The following is a 13200-nucleotide window of genomic DNA, read 5'->3' as shown; positions in this document are numbered from 1 at the left end:
GCTTGGCTACAAAGAAACTGAGGAGGAGAGGGTACCACGTGGTAACACCACCGCATAGTCAAAGCTCTGTGATTAGCTGAGGAAACTCCGCCTACTTGGGGTTGCGACGCTTCCCAGACATCATGGCTAATTCATCCTGCTATCTACGGAAACACCGTTTTACGGTAAGCAAATTTGCGCATAGGGATTTTCTCTGACCCCCTACCTGATCCACAGAAGCATTCTTCACCACCAGAAGACCTCTCATACTACCAATTCTTGGACAAACCGGATAGGACGTTGGGATTCAGTGTCCGTAAGGACAAGGACCATTGCACCAAAGTCTTCAGGTTTCTCCAGAATCTGGAATCTGAGCCAGCATCAATCCTGGTTTACTTGATCCTTTGGGATTTGCAAATATTGGGGAAAATCTGCTGTCCTATCCTCCAGTAGCCCAGAAACTGGATGTCAAAATAGTTCTAAAAACTCCGGCTTTGGGGATAGACCAGCTACCTCACCAGTCAGTGGTATTGTAGTCTGTGCAGAAACAGGTTAAAATAACCAGGATCTTCTTCAGCATTCCATTGGGCAAGGACCTTAGTCTGTTGGATAATTTTGGGAAGAGTTTTTCAGAGCTTGATGCTAAACACCTGCATCATGTGCCAATATTTCTACATGGTGCATGCAGTACTTGCACAATTGTATCAACAAACTGAAACCTCTGATATTCGCTAGCCGGAGAAAAGGCAGATTATCGGCAGACTCTTTTGGACATGGAAGAGTGCCAACGTTATCTCTCTCGTTGCAAGAGTCATTTTGATACCACAACGAGATCTGTAGTGGCTGGCTGCATTTGCTGGATGGCTTGCATGAGGACATTTATGACAAGTTAGCCGATGTGCCCTGTTCGGGAGACAACCTTTTTGGAGACCAAGTCAGGGAATCAGTTGCCCAAATTAAGGAGCAACATGTGACTGTCCAGACTCTCGACAGGACTTGAACAATCATCTTTTAGGCATCCTTACTTTGCTTCTAAATGCTTTCTTTTGCAGTTTTTATTGTATTGTGCATCATCTGCAGTGGCACAGCAGCAACTTTTGGCTCATAGATGTCAGAGAGACATTAACTGATGCCACAGCAAGCCAAGAGTGACAGAAAACTGCATGTTGGGTCCTCAAAATTGTGGTTACCACTCTCCAGTGCTGCACCATTGATCATTCTTAAATCTGGATCTCTCATTCGACCCAGCTACATCTTCAAGTGGAGTCACATCTCAGCCAGCAGGAAATATAACCTGTCTCTCATACAGATCATGGCAAGGGGTGGTTCTCTTGTTATTTCCTTATCTCAAAGAAGACAGAGTGAGTCTAACCTGGATGTATGAAATATGAACAGAAGCCTGTTAAGGAGAAGCTCAAAATGAACTTCCTTCACAACATCCTGCCCTTTATTCAAGCAGGAGACTGGATATGTAGAAATGTTTTACATGAATAAGCAAGGGAGCACAGGGTCGTGGATCATCTGCCAGGAATCCCTAAGACTTTGGGAGTGGGCTTGAGTCAGACTTTCTGCAAGCAACTTAAATTCCTGAATTCCCCAACATGTTGGTGGATTGCCTCAGCACTGATTTGTTCCCACAGGTTCCTTAATCTTTTTGCTCACAGAAGACAACAGGAAAGTAGAAAGATTCTGCTCCTGTCTTCAGAAGAAGGTCAAATCTGCTCTAAGAACATAAGAAATTGCCATGCTGGGTCAGACCAAGGGTCCATCAAGCCCAGCATCCTGTTTCCAACAGAGGCCAAACCAGGCCACAAGAACCTGGCAATTACCCAAACACCAAGAAGATCCCATGCTACTGATGCAATTAATAGCAGTGGCTATTCCCTAAGTCAACTTGATTAATAGCCGTTAATGGACTTCTCCTCCAAGAACTTATCCAAACCTTTTTGAACCCAGCTACACTAACTGCACTAACCACATCCTCTGGCAACAAATTCCAGAGCTTTATTGTGCATTGAGTGAAAAAGAATTTTCTCCAATTAGTCTTAAATGTGCTACTTGCTAACTTCATGGAATGCCCCTAGTCCTTCTATTATTCGAAAGTGTAAATAACAGAGTCATATCTACTCGTTCAAGACCTCCCATGATCTTAAAGACCTCTATTATATCCCCCCTCGGCTGTCTCTTCTCCAAGCTGAAAAGCCCTAACCTCTTCAGGCTTTCCTCATAGGGGAGCTGTTCCATTCCCTTTATCATTTTGGTTGCCCTTCTCTGTACCTTCTCCATTGCAACTATATCTTTTTTGAGATAAGGTGACCAGAATTGTACACAGTATTCAAGGTGCAGTCTCACCATGGAGCGATAAAGAGGCATTATGACATTTTCCGTTTTATTAACCATTCCCTTCCTAATTCCTAACATTCTATTTGCTTTTTTGACTGCTGCAGCACAGCCGACAATTTCAATGTATTATCTACTATGATGCCTAGATCTTTCTTGGGTGGTAGCTCCTAATATGGAACCTAACATCGTGTTACTACAGCAAGGGTTATTTTTCCCTATATGCAACACCTTGCACTTGTCCACATTAAATTTCATCTGCCATTTGGATGCCCAATCTTCCAGTCTTGCAAGGTCCTCCTGTAATGTATCAGTCTGCTTGTGATTTAACTACTCTGAATGATTTTGTATCATCCGCAAATTTGATAACATCACTCGTCTTATTCCTTTCCAGATCATTTATATGAAAAGCACAGGTCCAAGTACAGATCCCTGAGGCACTCCACTGTTTACCCTTTTCCACTGGGAAAATTGACCATTTAGTCCTACTCTGTTTCCTGTCTTTTAACCAGTTTGTAATCCACGAAAGGACATCGCTTCCTATCCCATGACTTTTTAGTTTTTGTAGAAGCCTCTCATGAGGGACTTTGTCAAACGCCTTCTGAAAATCCAAATACACTACCATCTACTGGTTCACCTTTATCCACATGTTTATTAACCCCTTCAAAAAAATGAAGCAGGTTTGTAAGGCAAGACTTCCCTTGGGTAAATCCGTGTTGACTGTGTTCCATTAAATCATGTCTTTCTATATGCTCTACTATTTTGATCTTGAGGATAGTTTCCATTATTTTTCCCGGCACTGAAGTTAGGCTCACTGGTCTATAGTTACCCGGATCACCCCTGGAGCCTTTTTTAAATATTGGGGTTACATTGACCACCCTCCAGTCTTCAGGTACAATGGATGATTTTAATGATAGGTTACAAATTTTAACTAATAGGTCAGAAATTTCATTTTTGAGTTCCTTTAATACCCTAGGATGCATACCATCCGGTCCAGGTGACTTGCTACTCTTTAGTTTGTCAATCTGACCTACTACATCTTCCAGGTTGACAGTGATTTTGTTCAGTTCGTCTGACTCATCACCCCTGAAAACCATCTCCGGAACTGGTATCTCCCCAACATCCTCATTAGTAAACACGGAAGCAAAGAATTCATTTAGTCTTTCTGCAATGGCTGTATCTTCCCTAATAGCCCCTTTAACCCCTCGGTCATCTAATGGTCCAACCGACTCCCTCACAGTTTCTTGCTTTGGATATATTTTTAAAAAAAAGTTATTATATGAGTTTTTGCCTCTATGGCCAACTTCATTTCAAATTCTCTCTTCGCCTGTTTTATCAATGTTTTATCCTATTTTCTTCAGATGGATCCTTCTTCCAATTTTTGAAGGATGATTTTTTAGCTAAAATAGCCTCTTTCACCTCACCTTTTAACCATGACTGTAATCGTTTTGCCTTGTATTTGTATTTTTAAACAATGTCCAAGCCTGTTGAACACTTTTAACCTTTGCAGCTGCACCTTTCAGTTTTTTTTCTATTTTCCTCATTTTATCAAAGTTTCCCTTTTGAAAGTTTAGTGTTTTGAGCTGCAGATTTACTTATTGTCCCCCCTTCCAGTTATTAGTTTAAATTTGATCATGTTATGATCACTGTTGCCAAGTGGCCCCACCACCATTACCTCTCACCAAATCCTGTGTTCCACTAAGAATTAAATCTAAAATAGCTCCCTCTCTTGTTGGTTCCTGAACCAATTGCTCAATGAAACAATCATTTATTACATCCAGGAACTTTATATCTCTAGCAAGTCCTGATGTTACATTTACCCAGTCAATATTGGGGTAATTGAAATCTCCCATTATTATTGCACTGCCAAATTGGTTTGCTTCCCTGATTTCTCTTAGCATTTCATCATCTGTCTGACCATTTTGTCCAGGTGGACGGTAGTATAATCCTATCACTATACTCTTACCCAACACATATGGGATTTCTACCCATATAGATTCTACTGAGCTCTGGATGCTTGTCTGTTCTAATTGGATGCCAGTCTACTATTATGCTTTTCTACCACGTCTGTTTGTGTTGTCATCAGTGTGGAAAGCATTCAAGGAGCAGGTGCCTGAGCCTCATTGCCTCAGCATGGCTCAGACAAGTATGGTTCTCTTACCTTGTCATGTTGTCAATCAAACCACCGATCTCCCTGGGATCCTGTCAGATGTTAACTCGAGGAGGGTTGTCTGTCATTTCAACTTCCCCTCTCTCAACCTGAGTATTTAGTAATGTTATGGTCATCCAAAGAAATTAAGGATATTATCTCTGCTAGGAATTTTTCAACTCGAAGAGCTTATATATTTAAAAGGAAAATATTTTCTTCTTGGTGTCAGACAAGCTCCCTGGTCCTGTTTGCCTGTTAATACAAGGAGTCACTTCAGTTCTTATTCTCTCTCTCCCCCTCGGGTTTCAGTACATCTTATGTTAAAGTGCCCTCTCATGCCTTACTGTGTTCAGCTGGATGGGAAACCAATATTCATATATCCTTTAGTGTTGAAGTTCATGAAAGGCTTGTGGCATACAAGGCCAGGTGCCATGGAATCTTAATGTTATGTTGGCATATTTCATGAAACTACCTTATGAACACCTGGAGTCTGCTTCCTTGAAGTTCCTAATGTAGAAAGCAGTGCTCTTTGTTGCGATTAAGTTGACTCGAAGAGCTTGTGAGCTCCGGGCGTTGGTCCATTACTCATCGTATGTGCAGTTTTCCCACAACAGTGATGCTCTGCACTTAACACAATTTCTGCTAAAATTAGTTTCGGCTTTTCATCTGAATCGCACCATTGTATTCTTTTCAAGACTTCATGCACATGAAAAAGAGAAGGCCTTAAATTCATTGGACTGCAAATGGACCTTTTTCTTATTTTCTGAAGAGAATTGGACTACTTTGGGTTTCCCAGCATATCTCTTACAATCCCAACAGACTGGGAATAGCCGTTGCCAAGTGCACTTTGTCCAACTAACTAGCAGACTGTATTGCACATTACTATGATCTGGTTGGCTTCAGTGGCTTGCCTAAGAGCTGTGTCCGTTGACCTCATCTGCAAAGCTGCAGTTTGGTTGTCATTTCACATCTACATCCCATCACTCTGTTGGCAAGAAGTGACAGTAACTTTGGGCAAGCAGTTCTGCACCCAGTAATCCTATCTCAATTTGGGGGGGGGTCCCGGTGTTGCTTTTTCAGTAAGTGCTCTGCCATACAACCTTTAGCTTGATTTTTCATATGTCATGGCTAATTCAGTTCTGCTTATCAATGGTGAAAGCAAGTTTGCTTAGTGTAAACTGAATGGATTCTCCATAGATGAATTAACCTGCCCCCTTCCCCAGAGAGTCGACTAGATTTAGCTAAGCTCTACAATTAACTGAGGGGCTCAGAAGGCAGTATGCATGAAAATTCCTATGCATGAGCAAAAGCTCTGTGAACTAGGAGCCAGACTGTTGACATTACTACATGTCATGGCTAATTCATGCTGCTGTCTGCGGATAACTCTGTTTATGGTAAGCAAACTTGCTTTAGAGGGAACTAATTGATGTAAGTTGTACTTACTCCTTTTCTTTTCCTTTAGGTTCAGTTCTCGGATATTCCAACTTCTGGCATTAAGACTTGTGACAAGGAAGCATGGGTTCAGATAAACGGTATGTAACAATTACCAACACTTACATCTTTTATGTTGACTACTGGACCTGTTTTGTAATGTGAAATACACTAGTGTTCCAGCAGGTATTTACAATTGCAGTATTAGTTGGGGATGGAAAAATTTGGGGCACCAGTTCGCACAGGTGACAAATTCCAAAATTTGGTACCTGATACCTTCATGTGAGACTACAGATAGCTATGGTTTCAGCTGTGGGGAAAATCATAGCATTGTAGCTGCTGCTGGGTAATGAAAGGTAAAGATGATGCTGGTTACATACTGAGGGGAGGGGTCTTGGGAAGAAGGATGTGGGGAAGGACTAAGCTGGAGAAGGAAAACAAGGATGGAGGGAGAGTCTAGGTACAGTAGCAGTATAACCGCATCAGGTTTCCAAGAAGGCTGGGGTAATCTTTATAGAGTAGCCATTGTTAGAACCCTAAAATCCAGCACAGATGTTTAGGTCAGAAGTTATTATGGTTTTGGTGGCTGTTTAGGTTACTCTAAAGCTTGGTGGCAAGACATGGGAGAGGGGTCCTTGGTATATAAGTATAAGACTTGAAAGAATCTGAGGAAAATGACAGTAGAGGTGGTGGAAGACAGTATACATTTTATTGAAATGTTTAATTGAGATTATAAGATTGTTATATATAAGAATGCTGTGTTTCCCGTTGATAGCAGGGCTGAATTAGCCATGCTGTCATAGAACTGTCCATCAGGGAATGGGAGATGGAGCTTCCTAAGCAGAGGTTAGAGTTTTGTGTCCTCTGCGGCTGCGTATGTGCTCCCGCGCAGGAAAGTAACAGATTCTCCTCAGTCTGTTTTTTTCCGCTCGCGGGATCGCACGTGGAGCTTTCTTCTCAGCAGTTTTTGTTTAAGAGCAGAAAATGTCAAAGAAACAGAGCCGTCAGCCGGGGTTTAAATCGTGCCCATGCGGGAAAATCATGTCAGTGACAAGACGGACATGATAAATGTTACAGGTGCCTCGGGCCCGATCACATTCAGGCCGACTGAGAACTGCAGCCGAATGTCTCCGCGGGCCCGGCGTCAGCAGGCACAAAAAATTCGAAGTCTTTAATCGGATGAAGGTGGCTCCTATGCCCCCCCCCCCCGAAGCTCACTCCTCGCCGGGAGTGTCAAAGACCCAGGCCCCAACCGTGAGGAGAGCGTCGTCTCTAGATCCAAAAATCTTCAGGCCTGGAGAGTCGAAGGGATTGGAAGATAAACAATCCCATGACAAAGTGAATCCGGGCTCGTTAATTCAAGCGACCCCCAAGCGGTAACCAGGGATCTGGGCCGCCACTGCAATCCTGTGCACGAAGCTTAAAAAAAAATGGCGCCGAGAACACTCAACGTATATACTGCCGAGATCGACTCACGAGGCGCCGGAGCAGACGCAACCTGTGCTGAGGCCGACGCAAAAATCAGTGAGACCGCATTCAGTGCTTGACCCAGACCGACCATCTCCTCAATCTTCAGAACAGACGCACTAGACGCGTAAACGTAGACACTCTTCAAAGCATTCAACTTCAATGGAATTGACGCAGGCTCACAGATCTGACTCCTCAAATAAAAAACGTAGACGCAAATCGTCCATTGATGCCTCAGGTCATCACAGGAAACATTCTACTTCTGGAGGAAGACATCACCATCATTCTAAGCACAAGCAGGTCCAAAAAGACAAAAGAGAACACACATCAGACCATGATATCTCTGATTCTACTTTGTCTCACCATACAAAGGCCTCAGCAAACCTCTGGCTCAGAAGAAGATGTGGTAAAAATTCCTTCTTCTGTTCAAAACGTCACAAGCATATGCATGTTCTTGGTTTGCAGAGAATCCTCAGCCACAATCTAAGAAGGTGGCAGAGGACCACCAGATTCCTGTTCCAGGATCTAAAGTACTGCCTTCAAACTCTGACTTAAGAGACTCACCATCATCTCCATCTCTTTTTCCATGTCCAAAGATACCTCCATTAGCTCAACAAGCTTTTTCTAATTTATCAGAGGCATTATCAGGGTTCTTAGACTACCTTCAATCCTCCTTTCAATTGACCCACTTATCCTCCTCCAGTTCTCCTGAACCACAACAGGATCAGGAAGGAAATATCTATGGAGCCATTACTCGCCAAAACTTTCGGTGCACGAGTCACCTATTCACGAGCCTGCATCACCAGGTGAGTCACCTTCTACTCATCACCATCTTCTTCTACCGGATATCCTTCAGATCTGCCAGAACAACCGCAGGAACCATATTCACCTCCTGAAGACTTATCATACCCAAAATGTTTAGAAAAACTTGGGACCATCCTACATTTAGATGTCCAAAAGCTACTTGACCAGAGGTCAGAAACACTTGGCCTTCTGAAGATTTTTGATACTCCAGGGGAACAGACATCACTTCCTCCACAAGCAGTACTGCATAATGTCCTTCGAAAATCGCTTTCTGCTGTTTCATGGAAAACTGATCTAAAGTTCCATATGCCAAAATCATCACTCTACATTTTACCACAATTACCACATACATCTATAGTGGTGGACTCCGCTATGCAGCGGACGATTGTCCGGGATGGGACAATCGTTCCCTGGACGAGTTTGGTAGGAAGATATACCAAAACTCCATGTTGGCTGCTCGTATTCACACTCATCAATTCTACATGATACAATACATGTATGAATGCATCCAAGCGACAGTGTCTGCTAACCACCACGACGAAACCAGTTCCGCCTCTCCAGGAAATGGAAGAATGCTTGCGATGCCTACTGCGAGCAGTTTATGAAGGCTTCGAAAATTCTTCTAGAGCTTCCGTTACGGCCGTTGCAGCTCGTAGCACTAGGTCTGAGCCATGCTATCCTATCAGGGAAGACCTTCATGACAAGCTCTATAATTTACCCTATACTGGAGACAGTTTGTTTGGAGAGCGGTTCCATGAAGTCACCCAACTGAAGGAACAAGCTGTAGCAGTCCAATCGTTGATGACACAATCTTCATTTTCGTCCTCCCGACGCTATTTTGGAAATACTCAACACCAACCATTTTCAAGGCGTCCTTACCGTTCTTTTCAACCTTATAAAAACCCTTCATACCAACCCTATCAAAGGCCACAAACACAATAGCAACAGCCACAAAATAGAAGAGGCAAGCCACGGACCCAAAGACAGGGTCAGCAACCTGCAGCCCCCATCAAATCAATGCACTCCTTTTTTAAAAATACAGCTACCACTACTACAACAAGCACCCCCCCCCCCCCGGGAAGAATTACACAACACCTCCCAGCATGGGAGTCTATAACATAAGACCGCTGGGTTTTTGATATAGTGCAACAAGGTTATCAGCTTCAGTTTACCACAAAACCCCTTCTCCCTCACCTGCAGATTTGATCAACAAAGAAGTATCATCCTCAACTCGGAGAAGAGGTCGCCACGCTTCTGCAGCAACAGGCAATCCGAGCTGTTCCACAGACAGCCTGAAACACAGGGTTTTATTCCCCATATTTCCTCATCCCCCAAGAAATCTGGAGGCCTCTGTCCAATTCTGGATCTCTGAGACTTGAACAAGTATCTAGTCAAAGAGAAATTCAAAATGGTGTCCCTCAAATCCATATTACCCCTCCTACAACCCAACGATTGGATGTGCTCAATAGACTTGAAGGATGCCTATACACATTTCCATCCATCCGTCCTCGTGGCACTACCTCTGCTTTCAATACAAGAATCAACATTACCAATACAAAGTTCTTCCCTTTGGCCTCTTGGCAGCGCTCAGAGTTTTCACCAGTTGTATGATAGTAGTGGTGACTCACGTCCGAAAGGAATGATAATCTTTCCATTGGCTCATAGTAGCTTCGAGCCTGGACAAGTTACTCGAGCAGCTTCGACAATTAATAGACTGGCTGAACAGCCTGGGCCTGATAGTCAATTATCACAAATCGAATTTGAACCCAACTCAAATTGTACAATTCATTGGTGCTTGCCTAGACACTACATGCAACAGAGCATTCCTACTGGAGGACAGGAGACACGAGATGTCTCCTGCGAATTCTCATCCACACACACAAACCGACAGCAAGACAGATCTTGACAGTCTTGGGTCATATGGCAGCAGCCATCTTCACAGTCCCCAACACCAGACTTCACAAGCGTCTTCTACAGCGGGGATTGAAACGTCAGTGGAAACAATACTCGCAACCATTGATGAAACGCCTACTACTCACCTCAGAGATGACAACGGACATCAATTGGTGTCTCAAGAAATCCACACTATCCAAAGGGGCGTTGTTCAACCCACCTCCTCACAATGTAGTACTTACTATGGATTCATCTCGCAAGGGCTGGGGAGCTCATTTTGTATTTTCTCGAAACACAAGGCCTGTGGTCTCCTCAGGAACAAAACATTCAAATAAACCTATTGGAACTCCGAGCAATACGAAACGCTCTCCAGGCGTTCCAATCTCATCTGCGGGAACGCAGAGTGATGGTTTACATGGACAACCAGGTGGCAATGGTTTACATAAACAAGCAAGGAGGGTCCGGTTCGTGGTACCTATACCAGGAAGCCCTGCTGATCTTCCAACTAGCTCATCAGCATTCCATTCATCTGCAAGCAACTTACTTACCAGGAATAGCCAATACCAGAGCAGACCAACTGAGTCGGGTGTTTTATCCTCACGAGTGGACTCTCAACCCACACAGTTCGAGGTCTATTTCTGCAATGGGGAATTCCAACAATAGATCTCTGCAACAAAAATGAACACCCAAGTTCCTCGTTTCTGCTCACTTTGGCGCACTCCCAACAGAGTGGTGCAAGATGCGTTCCTGATTCCTTGGAAAGGGAACCTAATGTACGCCTTTCCACCCATACCGCTCATCACAAGAACTATTCAAAATTGTATGGCAGACGAGGCACAACTGATCCCCATAGCACCCGCTTGGCCCAGGCAACCAGAACCTCCAGGGTGGCATTCTCTGAAATGCTTCCTGTTCCATGTGCAGGTCCCCCAGAGGCAGGCAGGGCTCCAGAGTTTCAGTGCGTGGCTGAGACGATGGTGCAGGGAGGAGGGATTCGGCTTTGTAAGGAACTGGGGAAACTTTTGGGGAAAGGGGAGACTTTTCCGAAAGGATGGGCTCCACCTTAACCAGAGTGGAACCAAGCTGCTGGCACTAACTTTCAAAAAGGAGATAGAGCAGCTTTTAAACTAGAACAAGGGGGTAAGCAGACAGTCACTCAGCAGTGCATGGTTCGGAGAAATGTATCCTTGAAGGATACTAATGAAACAGAGTTAGGGCAACCCAACAGAGAGGTTCCATTAAAAGCAAACATAGTCCATGTGCCTATATGGACTAAAATCACCGAAGCTAATGATTTCCAAATTATCCCTAACAACTGAAAAGCAGCTTGTTAATACAAACAAACACATTTTGAAATGTTTATATGCCAGTGCCAGAAGTCTAAGAAGTAAGATGGGAGAGTTAGTATATAGCAGCAAATGATGAGATTGACATAATTGGCATCACAGAGACTTAGTGGAAGGAGGATCACCAATGGGATAGTGCTATATCAGGGTACAAATTTTGCAATAATAGGAAGGATCAACTTGGTGGGGGTGTGGCACTTTTATGTCCGGGAAGGTATAGAGTCCAACAGGATAAAGATCATACAAGAGACTAAATGCTCAGAATCTATATGGGTAGAAATCCCATGTGAGTTGGGTAAGAGGATAGTGATAGGAGTATGCTACCGTCCACCTGGACAAAATGGTCAGACAGATGATGAAATGCTAAGAAAAATTAGGGAAGCTATCCAATTTGGCAGTGCAATAATAATGGGAGATTTCAATTACCCCAATATTGACTGGGTAAATGTAACATCAGGACTTGCTAGAGACATAAATGACTGCTTCATGGAGCAATTGGTTCAGGAACCAACAAGAGAGGGGGCTATTTTAGATTTAATTCTTAGTAGGGCGCAGGATTTGGTGAGAGAGGTAACTGTGATGGGGCCACTTGGCAACAGTGATCATAACATGATCAAATTTAAACTAATAACTGGAAGGGGGACAATAAGTAAATCTGCAGCTCTAACACTAAACTTTCAAAAGGGAAACTTTGATAAAATGAGGAAAATAAAAAAAAACTGAAAGGTGTAGCTGCAAAGATTAAGTGTTCAACAGGCATGGACATTGTTTAAAAATACAATCCTAGAGGCGCAGTCCATATGTACTCCACACATTAAAGGTGGAAAGAAGGCAAAATGATTACCATCATGGTTAAAAGGTGAGGTGAAGGAGGCTATTTTAGACAAAAAATCCTTCAAAAATTGGAAGAAGGATCCATCTGAAGAAAATAGGATAAAACATAAGCATTGATAAGACAGGCAAAGAGAGAATTTGAAATGAAGTTGGCCATAGAGGCAAAAACTCATAATAAAAACCTTTTAAAATATATCCGAAGCAAGAAACCTGTGAGGGAGTCGGTTGGACCATTAGATGACCGAGGGGTTAAATGGGCTCTTAGGGAAGATAAGGCCATTGTTGAAAGACTAAATTAATTCTTTGCTTCTGTGTTTACTAATGAGGATGTTGGGGAGCTACCATTTCCTGAGATGGTTTTCAGGGGTGATGAGTCAGACGAACTGAATGAAATCACTGTGAGCCTGGAAGATGTAGGCGAGATTGACAAACTAAAGTGGCAAATCACCTGGACCGGATGATATGCATCCTAGGGTACTGAAGGAACTCAAAAATGAAATTTCTGATCTATTAGTTAAAATGTGTAACCTATCATTAAAATCATCCACTCTACCTGAAGACTGGAGGGTGGCCAATGTAACACCAATATTTAAAAAGGGCACCAGGGGTGATCTGGGTAACTATAGACCAGTGAGCCTGACTTCAATTGTGGGGAAAAATAGTGGAAACTATTCTCAAGATCAAAATCGTAGAGCATATAGAAAGACATGATTTAATGGAACACAGTCAACATGGATTTACACAAGGGAAGTCTTGCCTAACAAATCTGCTTCATTTTTTTGAAGGGATTAATAAACATGTGGATAAAGATGAACCGGTAGATGTAGTGTATTTGGATTTTCAGAAGGCGTTTGACAAAGTCCCTCATGAGAGGCTTCTAAGAAAATTAAAAAGTCATGGGATAGGAGGTGATGTCCTTTCGTGGATTACAAACTGGTTAAAAGACAGGAAACAGAG

The 13200-nt window shown here is 43.1% G+C and overlaps 1 protein-coding gene across 1 annotated transcript in view; it reads left to right on the top strand.

Annotated features, from left to right (window-relative positions):
• The window catches only part of RBM5 (RNA binding motif protein 5), a 255667-nt gene that overhangs the window by 32827 nt on the left and 209640 nt on the right, over positions 1–13200 (top strand). The window contains 1 exon segment of the mRNA XM_029599640.1: positions 5931–6000. Within this exon segment, the coding sequence (XP_029455500.1) occupies positions 5984–6000 (17 nt within the window). The 5' untranslated portion in view covers positions 5931–5983.

Source organism: Rhinatrema bivittatum, chromosome 4 (assembly GCF_901001135.1).
Source record: "Rhinatrema bivittatum chromosome 4, aRhiBiv1.1, whole genome shotgun sequence".
Classification (NCBI taxonomy): Eukaryota; Metazoa; Chordata; class Amphibia; order Gymnophiona; family Rhinatrematidae; genus Rhinatrema; species Rhinatrema bivittatum.
This window is presented reverse-complemented; position numbering and strand designations above follow the sequence as displayed.